Raw genomic sequence first — 16,232 nt, 5'->3', positions numbered from 1 at the left:
GAGAATTCAGTAGAAGAACACATCACCAGTGTTATTTTCCTGTGGCAACATTCAATCACAGGCACTGTAAGTGTATAAAAGTGGCGATTACGTATTGGCGATTGCTTCCCATCGCGGATTTTACATACCAGCAGAAATTAATGTGTGCTTGATTTTGAAATCTTCGTTACTATGTGACTTCTAGCTGAAGATTAATGTCGTTGCACTCCTGTCCGACAGGTGGTGGTAGATGTTCTGAACAGTATATACATGTATCGTCACTGTATGCATCTTGGGTAAAGAACAGTCCATTTTTTCATGCGCGGGTGAACTGTAACTGTCGTGTGTTAATACAATTTTTTTTTTTTTTTTTTAGAAACATGACTACACCAGTATTTAAACTTGCAGTGAACATTTTCATTACACGGTTATTTGTTCGCTTGATGATACTACGTCCGTATCGTCTATTTTTTTTGTTTTTTTTTTGCCCACCACCCTACCCCACCCCTTGTTTTGCCCACCCGGTGATTCATGCAAGTTCCAATTTCAAGCGGGAGAAAAAAGGAAAATAAACAGGAGACATTGTTTGTAAGTACAGCTTTGTTACATTGGCATGGTCAGTTACATACAGTTTTCGTGAATACCAGAAGCGGTGTATAATGGATCATTTTCATTGGGATTAGAATGATGAGAATTCCCAACAGAAGCTTTGTGCATCAGATGTGGATAGTTAAAACGAAACGTACAGTATAGTAGAGCAGTATGGCCTAGTATTAAGCCGGCAAAGTATTATTATTGTTGTTATTATTATTACTACTACTGTTTGGTAAATAAAAAGTGCATAATAAACATTTTCCTATTTTACACTAGGCCGAACTGGAATACAATACTGTACGTTTATTTTTAACCACCCTCACATATACTCTGTCTATCTGGAGCATCTTTTCCTTAGCAAACAGGGAAACGGTGTTATGGTCTTTACTTGGGTACAGTATTTCATAGTTAAGAAAACTGTTTAGAAATCAATAAAAACAAATAAAAAAGGAAGAGGATCTTGAAGAAAGGCCCTATTCAACTTCAATCAGGCATCATAATAAAAATCTCCACACCCACATTTTTTGCATGGCTTTCCTGAAATAAAGCTTTTTTCCTTACTAAAGTTAACTGAATTGGTCCCTTAGACATGTAAAGGTACAACTTTCGTTTGTTTGAACCAAAGCTGCCTCTGTAGACATACGGTTTCAATAACCTTTCTTACCTTTTGTTCCAGACTGGGTTCCTGTCAAACACAAAATGAGGTATTGTGTTTTCATTAATGCTTTACTACATAATACGCCACGTAACCCATTCATGAACAATAAAACTAATTTATATACAAGGACATTCAATACAGTTTTATAACATTTTGTTAACATTTATTTGTCCAGTTATTAACATAGCTTGACACCAATCCAGTTGTCATGGCAGTATTTATTGATTTATTTATTTTTGCATTATCGTTTTCTTTTTTATTTGTATACCTTTAGCTTGATTAGAAGATAATGCAAATGATAGTGTATGCCATATTTGCCCTGGCACTGTTAGCCATTATAAATTGGTGGGTTATGAAGTTTGCTAACTATTTAAACAAGCTTCTACAAAATGACGTTTTTTCATAACAATGGTAGCAAAACACTCAGACAATTAATTTACATTTTTTGTTTTTGAAACAGTGCCGTTAAAAAAAAAGTTGGGTATGGAAAGTTCCGTAGAAACATTCAAAGTGAACTTGAAGTAAGTGTATGCCTTTTTTTCTCCCCAAAATATTTATTCAATTAACCTTTGGTGTGTTTTTGTAGTGAATGTTTAACAAGCAACAGATAATGCTTAATGTAAATGTTTTATTTTTAATTGTATCCTTTTTTTAAATTAATTTTGTTAATAGCAGTTTTTCTGAAAAACTAAAAGCCTGTTTTTAAACTGTATAAGGACAGAAACAAGGCTATTTTATAATGCACAATTTGACATTCAGTCTGACTAATGCCCCAGTTGATGTGCTATGTTGTAAATCATATGCTTAAAATTAGATTTGCAACAATACAGTATAAATATAGTACAATCCTATTCAGTATTTGTAACACCAAGTAATTCAAAATTGTTTTATCTTTTTTCCTAAAGAGTAAAGCAGGTTTTCGAAAAAAATATACAGTTGTACATCCTCATGTGTTGCTTGAACTGTTTAAACCATATCATGGATTGTTACTGCTCCCTGTCTGAAAATGTGGGCACTGGGCAATAATCCGTACACTATCAGTGCACTAGAGCGGCCATTTTGAAAAGAGTTTTGAAACAGGCTTTAAAGTGTAAAAAGTTGTGGGATGTTAACAGTGAAAAAAAAAAAAGACAGGTATGTTATTTAAACAGTTTAAGCAACATGTGGGGACATGTAAGGCTATATTTTTTGGAACTCCGCTACTTACTCTTTAAGTGCTACTGTGTGAAGTAACAATAAACAATAGACTTAAAAATAGAAAGTATACTTTTAATGTACAACACTGGAAAGTGTTCTTTTGATTTAAAAGATGTGAACAGTTGCTGAAGTTCTTGATCACATGTGTTTAATTACACATGTATAGCAAAAACAGCATGCATTTGTTTGAATTGTGTTAGCTATATTCTCATACTTTGTTATTCCTACACTCTTCAAATTGTGTCTTGTATTACACTTTTGTGTGTCCGTCTTTGTATATTTTGTAGTCAGACACAAGGGATGACATATATTATGAAGCTGCACCCACACGGAAGTTCTCGGAGACTTCACCTCATGTGACTGATATCTCATCAATTACGAAGAGTAGCTTATTGGACGAGGAAGATAGTAATCTTTATGGTTAGTCTCAATCTCCATTCTTTTGTTTAAGAACTGTTTGTAGTGCAGGGTGAGCCACGCAGCCATGGTTCAAATCCCATCTGTACCAATTAGAGGATCTTGCCTGGGGAGCTAGACCAGGATTTGCAACACAGTTGCATGGCTCAGCCTGAACTCCAAGTGACAGTGTTTTTAAGGTCAGCTACAAATAAACTCCTGAATCCCTTTTGTTACATTATTCTCTAGATAACCCTCTCCACAGCACTGTACTGGGGGATGAGCATAGTGCACAGAAGAAACATGAAGCACTGTCTCACAATAAGCCTAAGAAGAATAAAGCAGTGTCAAAGAAAAACAAGGGAGTTATTAGCAAGACAGTGGGACCTGTGGCAAAGACACAAAAACCAACCTCACGGTAAAATAGAAAATGATTTGTTCCCATACCAATCTAATTAAAGTCATAATGGATTTGAATGCCATTAAGTCAGTGTGTGACTTTGTTGCTGCACCATACAAACATCAGCCCGAGGAAAATAATTTCGACTTTTTTAGTTATAGCTATAGTTTTTAGATTTTCCAAATTGTTGTAATAAACAAGCTGATTTGTTATATCCGTAACTGAGCTTATAAACAGTTATGTTTTCATCTTCATTCATTGGTAATTTTTAAGAGAGAGAATTTCTGGGGTCATATCCACGAGTAACACTGACTTTGCACATTTCTAATTTTTCGTAATGGAAGATTTAAAAAAAAAAGGTAGTTTCATCATGATTGAACTTGAAGTTTCCCAAAGAGAATATAATTGCTACAACAGTAATAAGTTCAAGAAAACATGAACAATTCTAAACCTTATTCTTGTTCTTATAAGGCAGAAATGTTGAATGTGTGCTCATGTAATAGTATTGACACAGATCAGATTGTCCAGTTTGGGTTTTCCCATGAGTTAAAATGTTCATACAATACATGTACTTTTGCTTATTACTAAAAAACACAGGGTCCATATGTAAATATAGTGTTTTTCAAATACATCTGTATATGTTATGTCTATAACCCTTGGCTAAATACTTTCAAACCAGTCAATTAATAAGCCTTCTCCCAGCTAAAGCAAATACTATTCTGAGAAAATCAGAATTAAAATAAACATGATTTTTGTTTTGTTATGTTTTCCCATTGTAATCATAGAGCACCTAACCAACCGTAACATGCATTTATTTTCATGATACTTCATTTATTTTTTAGACCAGTAAAGGAGCCAAAGTCAAACCGAAATGGAACTGTATTCTATTTTTTATTTTTTCTTTGTCATTTGTAGCCCACTGAAGCGTCTTTCTGAGATGCTGGAAAGAGAGGATAGTAGTGATTTGGAAAGTGAAGCCTCGATCAATGAAGCTGATCCTTCAGACAATGTAAGGTTGAAAACGGAGAACAATGCATCACTTTATGATTTATAATTAGCAAGACTGAATTTGAATTACTGTTCACAAATTTGCACAGCAGAAAAATCTGTATTTCCTAACATTCCTTCAGAATTGTAATTATTTTCCACACATTTACAGACCCCTCTGTCACAGGCTCAGACAGACACCACAGAAAAGTCTGAATCAGTACAGAGCAGAGCAAAGGCAGGGAAGAAATCTGCTGCTGTGAGCAAGCCCAGAACTGGAAGAAAACAGGCACAGAGACTGTCCCCATCTGTAGAGGAAAGCTCAGATGAGGAAGCTTCTGACGTGGTGAGCAATCGTGTTCCTAATTCTTTCCTGTTTTTTGTATATTCTGTTAATTCTACTAATTAAAGACTAACTGTTGCTTTTACAAAAATCCACAACAAAAACTGATCTAAGATACCAATGTTAAATGTAAATGATACAGAACACTGGGTGTTGTGTATAAAAAAAAAATACTTTTGACTACTGTCACAGGTGTAGGCTGATTCATTCAGTCAGGTTCTATTGATGGTGTACAGGCATCTGTAAAAACTAAATCATTTCACTCCTATATTGTTTTAACCTCTTTTCATATGAATGTTGCTGACCACATACTTTATGATGGTACACAGCTGTCCTGTAGACAATGTAATGCTGGAAATGGAGAACAGTGTGCAGCTTTTATTCCCCCTGATAATTAATCATTTTTAATACATTTATCACACATTTTAATAAAATAAGAGATATAATCAATCAGTACAACCTGAATTCTAATTAGTAGTAACACAATTGCCACTAAAATGTCTGTCAGAAAGCTCTCTCAGTAAATCCTAATCAACGATAAAGCTGTTTTACTGAAATTGTTAACTTGGTTGTGCTTAGTCTGCGCTTAAAGTACAGGGAACCGTTTGGGGTAGAGTGTTTTACTACCCTATAATAATGAAAATGGGACTCAAAACATAAGTAGCCCAGCAGATAACATTCCTTCAGAATTGTAATTATTTTCCACACATTTACAGACCCCTCTGTCACAGGCTCAGACAGACACCACAGAAAAGTCTGAATCAGTACAGAGCAGAGCAAAGGCAGGGAAGAAATCTGCTGCTGTGAGCAAGCCCAGAACTGGAAGAAAACAGACACAGAGACTGTCCCCATCTGTAGAGGAAAGCTCAGAGTCTGAATTGGTGAGCAGGGATGTGTTATGTGAGCAGCATAAAAAGATCCCAAGTATAATACCATCATGGAGATTTTCTTTCTGGACACTGACATGCTTAATCCACAGTAGTAATACAAGTAAACAGTTAGACAAACATTTCATATCTTTGTCTTTACCTTTGTGTTATGTAGCTGGTGTAGGAATGAGGTGAGCTGGCTTAAGGCAATAACTACTGTGCCTCATTCTCGTGTCTTTGTAACAGTCTTATGTATTGTCTGATTACAAAATGTCATTGTCAGATGCAGTGAAGCTAAATGCTGAACTAACATCTAACGTTCTTGAACCCTAAAATGTGTCATTTAAATCAGAAATGTAGATGTCAGGCTGAAACAACCACGGTTTATACTTTATTTTATATCTCTTCAGTTTATTTATTGCCCGCCAATAATGTTAAATACTAACTCAACAGAGAATGTGTCGCCGTCTCCCAACACCTTACATTCAACACAACAGTATGAAATCGACAGGCAAAAAAGTAAATGGACCATACCAAATAGAAAAATGTACTTTTGTAAATTTAGCCTAAGCAAGAGTTTTCCATTTGTGGATTAAATCAATTTAAAGTTTTTGCATTTTTGTAAGTGTACAGTAAAGTGCTCTTTCTCCCATTTACAGGGTCCTCAGAGTTCAGATTTGTCGTCACAGTCACAGAGAATCGCCACAAAAGAGTCTGAACCAGTACAGAGCAGAGCAAAAGCAGGGAAGAAATCTGCTGCTGTGAGCAAGCCCAGAGCTCGAAGAAAACAGACACAGAGACTGTCCCCATCTGTAGAGGAAAGCTCAGATGAGGAAGCTTCTGACGTGGTGAGCAATCGTGTTCCTGATTCTTTCCTTGTTTTTGTATGTCCTGTTAATTCTACTAATTACAGACTAATTGTTGCTTATACAACAATCCACAGCAAAAACTGACCTAATATAGCATTGTTGTCTTTAAGTTATACAGAACACTGTGGGTGTTGTGTATTGAAAAATACTTTTGGTTACTGTCGATTTTCTTTTTTTGCAATTTTATTATTGGTCCACAGCTGTAGTCCGATTCATTTTCAAGTTGCATTAAAGTTGTGCAGGCATCCGTAAAAGCCAAACCATTTAACTTCCATATAGTTTTACCTCTGGTCATATCAGTGATGCCGACCACATACTTCAAGGTGCTACACAGCTGTCTTCTATGATTCGTTTGGTATTGCCAAATGAAAATTACTTCAGCAATTTCATGAACTGTTAACTGATTAAGTTAAGTATTGTTTGTTTCCAAGCACTTCTCTTTGTTTAACAGGAAAGTTCTAATCCAAAAAACGGCTTAAAGCCTGTTAGAAAGAAGAAGAATAAACCTTCATCTGCATCTTCAGGTAATGTGTGACTGCAAACTTTGCTTCTGTCAAAAGGGGGATGGGGATTGTTGACATACACATTCAAATGAAATAAAGACTACTGCTACTACTGATTTATTATTATTATTAAATTATAGTAAACTCTTTGAGAAACTTGGTTCCATAAAGTGTACATATATATATATATATATATATATATATATATATATATATATATATATATATATATATAATATATATATGTATATCATATTAGTATTTGTCACTTTATTAACTAAACATTGAAATCTGAGGAACTAAACAGTGAAATAATGAAAACATTTAACCTTGAATCTGTGCATTTTTTAAAACCACGCAAAATAAAAAGATAGTAGATTAAAACAACAGCATGTACAGTAAGCTTGGCATAGTTCCCTGTGGTTTATCATCAGAATACAAAGTTCCCACATTTGAATGATCTTCCTGGTGTGATGGTGACAAGAATAGCTAGAACTTGCTCTGATTACATCTATTATTATTTTATTTATTTATTTTTTTTATTACATTTTTTAGATGAAGCTGGACCCTCCAAAAAGGTTAAGAAATTGCCAAAAAACATCACAGAGCTTGATGTGGTGCTGGATGTGTTTCAGGGTTTTGTGTCGGAGTACAAGTGAGTCTTTAAGACCTGGCTAATCCTGACTGGGCTGATTTTAAAAAAATAAAAACAAAAGCCTCGTAAAATAGCTGGAAATCCAGTTAAACTACTATTAAACCTACTTACAAATTTGCCTTTTCACTTAAAAGATTGGCTTTTTAATAATCATTAAAAACAGGGAAACAAAATTTTACACTTGGCATATAATGTTAGTTTGAAGGAAAATTAAACTACAGTAACTTGAGATCAAATGTCTGTGTATCCCCTTGTGAAGGACTTTCCAAACTACACTTTTAAAATGAAGCACGGTTACAGAGGACAGAATAATTGTGTTCTGTTGATGATTGCAGTCAGATATGTCCAGCAGAAAGAATGTGTCCAGGAGGTGTTTTTGGGTGAAAGTGATGTTTTAAGAAAAAGTAATTGTTCTGTGTAATTCTTTATTTAACTTGGACTTTTAGGGAGACTGTGGAGCCCAGTGTGTGCAGAAATGCAATAGAGAGATTGTACAACAAGGTTTCTGATCACCTTCTTGAAACGGTAACTGTTTGATACTTTCCATTTTGTATACTGTTTATATCAATATTTACCACTTTCATTAACAGTAAATAATTCATATTTGAACATGCGCTATTGAAGCTGTCACAAGTCAGTTTAAGTTACATGAAATTGGATTTAGTTTTATTTGTAATTCAACAACTTACGTTGCACAAACATTTTCTCTTAGGCTCTACCGTGTTCCTTCGAATTTAAGATGCACTTTTTAAACTTTTATAATTTGAGTGTAGTGATGTGTGAATAAAAATCTCCAACAAAAGGCATGACTGCCCAACTACACAATCAGCAACATGACAGACTGCAGAGAAAAGACGAACAAAAACTTCACTGCCCGGTCTCAAATCACCCATGACATACAGGCAGCCATTTTCAAAGAATCTCATTAGCTTCCTGAGGAATTTGAAGTGAAGCTTTTACAATTTTACCGTTTCATTGTTAGGCTCAGTTCTAACAAACAGTACCAGCTTAGACAGATCAGAAATCACAAAAAGGGAGAAAAAGGTGCGAGTAATCACGACTAGAATTGAGGAGCAGCACTTAACTATAATGCTGTGTGACAGCAGATGGCTGCAAACTGCCTCCATATGCATAATTGAAGTTTTATTTTTGTAAGTGCATCTTTATTTGATGTTTTCTTTTTTCCTCAAATTGAGGGTGGGAAATTTGGGCTGCATCTTCAATTCGAAATTTGTAATATAACATACGTTGCACATTCATTTCATCCACACAGAATCTCAAAGCTCATTAGAAACACTAAACAATGTAGTCAGTAGACATTGAAGTGCAGTCAGCTCTTGGGTGGATTGAAATGTGCAGATGCAAAATGGCTACTGCAAGCACCGGCACACCAAAAATACCTTAGATTATTTTGTATTTGTTTGTTTAACATGTCTTTATAGTTAGTATTTTGTTTTTGGAAATTTTAGATCCACTGATCAGGTGGTAGACTATAACCTCCAGAGCTCAAACATTATCTTATTTCAGTCATAATGAAACCTTTGTCCTTGAAGTAGAAGGTGCAAATCTTGTAGACTGTCTGTTGTCTGTCCTACAGTGTATTATCTATTACTTTTATATGGTGAAATAAACTAATTTACATTAAGGCTTATTACAGCTTCAATATGCATGATCTAAAAAATGTAGCCATTATTTAAAAATATTTAATTATGTCTTTAAAATGGTTCTTCAAGATTAACGTCAGGTTAAAAAAAAAAAATCATTACTAGCAGTTGGCAGAAGGAAATGTCTGTCATGTTGAACAGAAAACTAAATCATGGTTGTTGATAATTATTCCCTGTAATTTTGACACAGCTTAATTATAAATGTTTTTTTATCTTCAGATAACTCAAGTGAAGGAGTGCACAGAACTAAAAAAGAAAAGCACAAAGGTAACAACATGTTGGACTCTATATTGTTGGTGTTATCTCTACCCTATCTTTAATTATCTGGTATTGCTATTGTATATATATTCTCGCACACCCCTGTTGAAAACCACTGGGTAAGAGTGATGGATTAGCTGCTATAGCACTTCATATTAGCTGCTCATGTATATTTTACTTTGAGTTGTTGTGATCACACATTTTTAAAGATTCTGATCAATGTGAATTAAAGATTGCTAAATGACAAGCCTGGTTTCTTCTCACCCAAACTAAGCTGTATTAATAACAGTTGTTGTTATAGTAGTGGAAAAAACACCAGTGGAGGCTTTGAGTAAATTGTCGACACTCATAACATCGATATATATTGTAACTCCTGAATGTGTTTAAGACTTCTGCACAGCAGTGTGTGTGTGTGTGTATGTATGTATGTATACAGTGTCTACACCCCCTTGAATTTTTTCACATTTTATTGTGTCAGTGCCTCAGAGTTTCATGCATTTAAATGAGGATTTTTTCCACTTATCTACACAACATACTCAACACTGTTGAGGGGAAAAAAGTTTTTATTGAGAAAAAAATTACACATTAAAAATAAAAAACTGAAAGATCATAATTGGATAAGTCTCCACCCCCCTGAATTAATACTTAGTGGAAGCACTTTTGGCAGCAATAGGTCTCTACCAACTTTTCATACTTAGATTTGGCAATATTTGACTATTCTTTACGAAACTGTTCAAGCTCTGTCAGGTTCCTTGGGGAGCTTTGATGGACAGCAATCTTCAAGTCATGCCACAAATTTTCGATTCCCCCCTCTATCCTGACAAGCTTCACGGTCCCTGTTGAAGAGAAGCGTCCCCATAACATGATGCTGCCACCACCATGCTTGACAGTTGGGATGGTGGTGACTGGGTGATGTGTACCGTGCGACCCGAGCACCATGTGCAGAGTACCGTGCAGCACTGCGTTCCCACACTAGCACCAGATACCGTGCGCACCGCATACACCGAGCACCCCGCCGTGCGTACCATATCCATCAAGCACCGTGCGCACCACGTGCACCGAGCACCGGGCCGCTCGTACCGTGTGCACTGCGTGCACCGAGTGCCGTGCAGCACTGGGTACAATGTGCACCGAGTGCACTAAGCACGGGGCAACATGTACCGTACGCACAGAGTGCCGCGTGCACCGAGCACCATGCATCGCCGGGCACCACATCCACTGAGTACCGTGCAGCGTCGACGCACTGCCTGTATCGAGTACTGTGAGTCAATGAGTACCGTGCGCACCGTGGTACCGAAGTAGCACGGGACGGGCTGAGCACGCACCATGGTATTTAGAAAACACCGGGGGCAGCTATGTAACGGTGCTTACCCTGATCGCGTGGTCACGTGGTGATAGGCCAACGCACCTGAGTATATTGCAGCTCAACAGAGGGGCAAGCCTCGGTGAGGAGTACACGTCTGGTCCGGCTGTAAGCAGCCACACTGCAGCTATTCCTCTGCGCAAGCACGGGGATTCGCAGCTACAACCAAAAGAACAAGGCCCGATCTGCGGCCCACAGTCGGCTGGTGGAATAACTCGACAACGGGGACAAGGCAGGCCTAGCCTAGGAGTAACAACGCTCTCCCTAGTAAAAAAGGGAGTGAAAAACACACACTCACTCCTAATAATACTGCATACCAGCAGTCAACTACACAGACGACAGACAGAAGAGAAGCAGCCTGACATGCGTAGTGAGCAGGTGCTGAAGACAGTATAAAAAATAGAAAAAAGGTTACGATTTAGGAGCTACTGATTCCATGAAAAGTGGCAAGCCAGCTTTCAGTACAAAGTGCAAGGGAACTAGCAGCAAGCTCAACACAGCGTTTTTTAAGTAATAAAAAGGGCTCAATGCAACACAGAAGGTCTTACCGTACCATCTTGAGAAGCGAAAAGAAAATGATCCTTCCCTGCGTGACGGTTATGTACCCTCGGTAGGCGGGACCGAGGACGTCTTCTTGGGAAGGGGGCCTATTGGTAGCTTTGATTGAAAGAGCTCAGCGACACCTACCATTAGGCAGGTGTGTATCCCATAACAATGTTTTTGGTGTCCATCTTCGAATTGAAAGGGAACCTTTTTCCACATGTCTGCAGTATGGTCTACATGTTTTATCGCAAATTCCACACATGCTTTAAGATGAGGCTTTTTGAGTAGTGGCTACTTTCTAGCCACCCGTCCATACAGACCTTTGTGTAGGGACCGGCTTATTGTTGATGTGTGAACACTGACTCCCATCTCAGACACAGTACTTTGCAGATCTCTCAAGGTCATTGTTGGCTTCAGAGTGACATCCCAAAGCAGTTTCCTGCTTGCCCTGCTGCTCAGTTTGGGAGGGCGACCTGATCTGGGTAGCGTCTGGGTGGTGTGATGCATCTTCCACTTCTTAATGATGGACTTCATTGTGCTAAGAGGGATAATCAGCGCCTTTGAAATGTTCTTGTACCCTTCTCCTGCTCTTTGCCTCTAGCACTTTATCCCTGACTTGTTTCAAAAGCTCCTTGGTCTGGGGCTCCCAAGTGGAGTGCAGGATGTGCCCTATAGTCTGGGGATCGCAGTTTCGAGTCGAGGCTATGTCACAGACGACCGTGATCGGGAGTTCCTAGGGGGTGGCACACAATTGGCTGAGTGCTGCCCGGGTAGGGAGGGCTTAGGTCAGCAGGGGAATCCTCGGCTCACTGTGCATCAACGACCCTTGTGTCCGATAGCTTGCCTGTAGTTCTGCAGTGGAGCCGCCAGATTGTTGTCTTCTGCACTATAGGTCTGGTGGCCTCGCTGTGGATCCGCAGTGCGAAAAATGACGGACTGGCAGGAGCACATTTCGGAGGACGTGTGCTCCAGCCTCCATCCCCCGGAGTTGGCAGGGGGGGTTGTGAGCGGTAAGCCGAAGATACATATAATAATTGGACACACTAAATTGGGGAGAAAACCGGGGTAAAATTGAAGATGACTAAATTTACTTAAAAAAAAAAAGCTCCTTGGTCTTCATGGTTGCTTTGATGGATGACTGTGAGTTGCAGCTTGAAGGTCTTTATATACCTGAGGGAAATTATGTACAAGTTAAACCACTTTGAGTACACACAGGCTGAAACCATTTCACTAATTTTGTGACCTTTTCAAACAAATCATTTGCTCTTGAGCTTGTTTAGGGCTGCAGTAGCAAAGGGGTTGAATACTTAAGCAACTGAGATTAGTTTTTCTCTGTAAATCTTACTTATTTATATTCTATATGCATTTTTTAACTTTATCAATATGGAGTAGTTTGTGTAGATTCTACTTGTAAAGTCTAATTTGAAAGCGTCATGGAGTATGCTCAGGTGCCAACAAAATGTGCAAACTTTGCAGGGGGGTGAATACGTCTGCAAACCAGTGTGTGTGTGTGTGAGATAAAAATGTAAAGAATCAAATGACTTACTGTAAAAAAAATCTGAATCAATGGAAAATTGTTCTTCTTGAACACACTGAAATCTCCACCATTCCTTAAAAATTAGTTTATTGTTCTGTTTCATTGATTAGATTGTGAATGCTATTAATAAGAAAAGAAGACACCTGATTGAAGTTAAGAGTAACTTAATAAAGTAAGTTATACATTTTTGTAAGGCTATTTGAATGTGGTGGTTGTTTTTAAAAAAACTCAGAATCAAACACATAGATGGAAGTTACCATAAGAGTATTCCGTCACGTATACGACTGCGGTGGGAACAGAGTAAGGGCGGAATTGTAAAAAGTCGGATAAATGAATCCTGTTTTAAATACCATTATACACAGCTATAACAATTACTGTATTCACACAATTATTGTTTTGAGATTCAGCTTTTATTAGGGAGCTCCCTTACATCCCTTGTTTGTAAAGATACAGGGCATTAATGCTTGTGACAAGGTAACTGTTTGCTGTGTGGATGTGTGTTTATTTATGTATCAACACACTCAACAGCTCACATGACACTACCAGCAATAGTAGCTCACACACATACAACACAGTGTAGGAAAACTTTGGTGGGATCTACAGTCTCTGAACTAATCTTCTGTGTTCAATAATTCACTATGTAACACAATTTTTGTTCCTGGGTAGTAAGTGTTATTTCCTAATTGCTTATGCCTCAAAAGTATAGAAGATGGCTATTATTCCCTACAAACTTTGCTTTTGTGACCAGGACAATGATATTTTGAAATGTACCTATTTCCAATGAGAAAACGGGTGAATTTGAACAACATATGAATCTAAATTAACATGTGTTTATACTAAAGCAGTACAAAAATGACTACAAAAGATTTAGAAGTGAGTAGTTTTTCGAGATTTATGATTATACTGTAAATCACTTTCACGAATCAGCCCCCAAATGTAGTCTCCCATCATGTTCTCGTTATACTGTCCTTGGTAGCGGCATTCAAAGTCCAGTATATCCTGGTGGAAGTGCTCGCTTTGCTCCTCCTAGTATGATCCCATGTTCTTGAATTTATCAAGATGAGCATCAAGGATATGGACTTTGAGGGACATCCTACAGCCCATTGTGCCATAGTTCTTCACCAGAGTCTCAACCAGCTCCACATAGTTTTCGGCCTTGTGATTGCCCAGGAAGCCCCGAACCACTGCGACAAAGCTGTTCCAAGCTGCTTTCTCCTTAGTAGTGAGCTTCTTGGGGAATTCATTGCACTCCAGGATCTTCTTTATCTGTGGTCCGACGAAGACACCGGCTTTGACCTTTGCCTTAGACAGCTTAGGGAAGAAGTCTTGAAGGTACTTGAAGGCTGCCGACTCCTTATCTAGAGATCTGACAAATTGTTTCATAAGGCCCAATTTGATGTGTAGTGGTGGCATCAGCACCTTCCGGGGGTCCACCAGTGGCTCCCACTTGACGTTGTTCCTCCCCTGAGAACTCGGTCCGCTGTGGCCAATCCCGCCTGTGGCAGTGCGCCTTGGTGTCCCTGCTGTCCCAAAGGCAAAGATAGCAGGGAAACTTGGTAAAACTGCCTTAGAGACCCATCAGGAATGCCACCATTGCAGCCTCTTGATGCCATCTCAGAAAAATGCAGATATGTATCCACTTAGGCAGTTGGAACTAAACTGAACTGGTGGGCTTAAGGCCCCTGTATTTATACTACTATTTATATTACTGGAAAGTTCTAGAAATTACTCCAAGTTTACTCAGCACTGAATCTATCTGGAATGTTCTGGAAAATAGGTAAATTTCAAAATATCACTTTCCTGGTCACAAAAGCAAAGTTTGTGGGGAATAATAGCCATTTTCTATACTTTTGAGGCATAAGCAATTAGGAAATAACACTTAATACCCAGGAACCAAAAAAAGAAATTGTTACACGGTGTAATAAATGAACTCTGACTCTCAATGCTGAAGAGTTTGATCATGGCGGATAAACGGTTAGGGCCAATATGTGACGTGTGGACATGTGACGGATTACTGTACTATACATTACATTATCGGTTATTTGCTTCTGTAGAGCCCTTATCATTTTACTACAGTAACAATCCAGCAAGTAATAAAATACTGTAGAACTGCAATGCAAAACAATGCTAACCAGAATGTATTGTGTTGATTAGTGTGACATTATTCCCATTTTTTAAAAAAAGCAATTGCTGATTTCTTAAGCCAGATAATGAAAAGGCATCTCTTAATATTTTGAGTATTGTAACAATGAGGTTCTACCAGGTTTGCGGTAGGGAGAATGATAACGTGCATGCATATCATTTGGACAATTCCCCCATAAGGTGTGTTTGTTTTTTGTTTGGTTTGTTTTGTTTTTACAGGAGGGAAATACATCTAAGAAAAGTGCAGAAAGAGTATGCAGAACTGAAAGACAGATACACAGATCTGAAGAGTGGCAGTACGTTTTTAGACGACTTCAAGGATCTGCAGATGCGGTATTTAGAGCACAGAAATAACAACACTGGAGAGAAAGAAAAGGTAAGGATTGAAATTCACTAGGAAACACTGGGAGCAGTTTGTTAATTACTGGTATGTTTAGTGAATGCTATGGTAGATTTCCAATGTTATAGTATGTTTAGGGCACTCTTTAACATAAATACAACATGAATGTTCATGGAATGGTTTTCCATCTCCAAATAAAAAGATGCCTTGTGCAGAAATGCTCAATGAAAGTCAGTGTAATTATATGTTACTGTTGATTTAACATTTATGTACAGCAAAGCTGCAACCTAATTTGCAAGTTTAGTATCATGGTCATTGGTCTCCAGAGGAAAGCAGTGTTGATTTTCTTAACGTAACAATTACAAATTCTGTCTTCGTGCTGCTGCTTGATCCATCTTACTGAAATCCTGAACGTCTTTTTCTTTTCTGTTCTGTTCTAGTATGGTCTGTCCAGCCTTCCTTCATTACTACTAGAAGCACGGGGCATTTTGGGAGCAGAAGAGCAGCTCCAGAATATCAACTTTAAACTACAGCAAGCTATTGGAAATTAGGCAAAAGCTAAGCTGGACCATACCAATGGGTGTGTGTATATTCCCTAGTACATGGGGAATGCTCATGTAAATGTTTCTCCGCTTTAAATCGAGCTGTATATTCTAGTATTTTTAGTTCTATGTCCCAATGAGCACATGTTAAAATCTCCAAAAATTCACCTGTTTTTTTTGCTAATGAGTCTTTATGTCTCATTAGCAACTTTAAAATGATTATGCTTTGTAATGTTTTTTTATTTTTTTAAACTGCTGACTTTTCACTCACAGTATTACATTTAAAATACAAATAGTAGGAAATGAAACATGTTGACAGGAATATGATTCTTGCATGTCTAACCCTAGGTGTACATTATAAAGAAACATTGTACATATAAAGTGTTGCATTTA

General features: G+C 37.8%; 1 protein-coding gene across 4 annotated transcripts; it reads left to right on the top strand.

Annotated features, from left to right (window-relative positions):
- Positions 1-340: 340 nt before the first annotated feature.
- On the top strand, positions 341-15,866 carry cenpu (centromere protein U). Of its 4 annotated transcripts, XM_041223879.1 has the most exons (16): positions 343-567; positions 1,250-1,277; positions 1,692-1,752; positions 2,716-2,848; positions 3,074-3,242; positions 4,140-4,233; positions 4,384-4,557; positions 5,271-5,435; positions 6,083-6,271; positions 6,744-6,816; positions 7,351-7,450; positions 7,897-7,975; positions 9,334-9,381; positions 12,926-12,987; positions 15,177-15,333; positions 15,738-15,866. In XM_041223879.1, the coding sequence occupies exons 2-16, from the start codon at positions 1,273-1,275 to the stop codon at positions 15,846-15,848; spliced, it is 1,620 nt and encodes a 539-aa protein (XP_041079813.1). In that variant the 5' UTR covers positions 343-567; positions 1,250-1,272; the 3' UTR covers positions 15,849-15,866. The 4 variants fall into 4 exon arrangements, with proteins under 4 accessions (XP_041079820.1, XP_041079828.1, XP_041079831.1 ...); XM_041223886.1 differs by lacking the exon at positions 5,271-5,435 and having other exon boundaries at positions 341-567; XM_041223894.1 differs by lacking the exon at positions 12,926-12,987 and having other exon boundaries at positions 342-567; positions 15,738-15,825.
- Positions 15,867-16,232: the final 366 nt, after the last annotated feature.

This window comes from Polyodon spathula, chromosome 2, assembly GCF_017654505.1.
Source record: "Polyodon spathula isolate WHYD16114869_AA chromosome 2, ASM1765450v1, whole genome shotgun sequence".
NCBI lineage: Eukaryota > Metazoa > Chordata > Actinopteri > Acipenseriformes > Polyodontidae > Polyodon > Polyodon spathula.
The sequence above is the reverse complement of the archived record's forward strand: the minus strand, read 5'-3'. Positions and strand labels throughout refer to the sequence as shown.

Coding starts and splice junctions, on each gene's coding strand:
- cenpu (XM_041223879.1), top strand. Junction 4,558..5,270: donor ATGAGGAAGCTTCTGACGTG/GTGAGCAATCGT, acceptor ACACATTTACAG/ACCCCTCTGTCACAGGCTCA. Junction 5,436..6,082: donor AAAGCTCAGAGTCTGAATTG/GTGAGCAGGGAT, acceptor TCCCATTTACAG/GGTCCTCAGAGTTCAGATTT.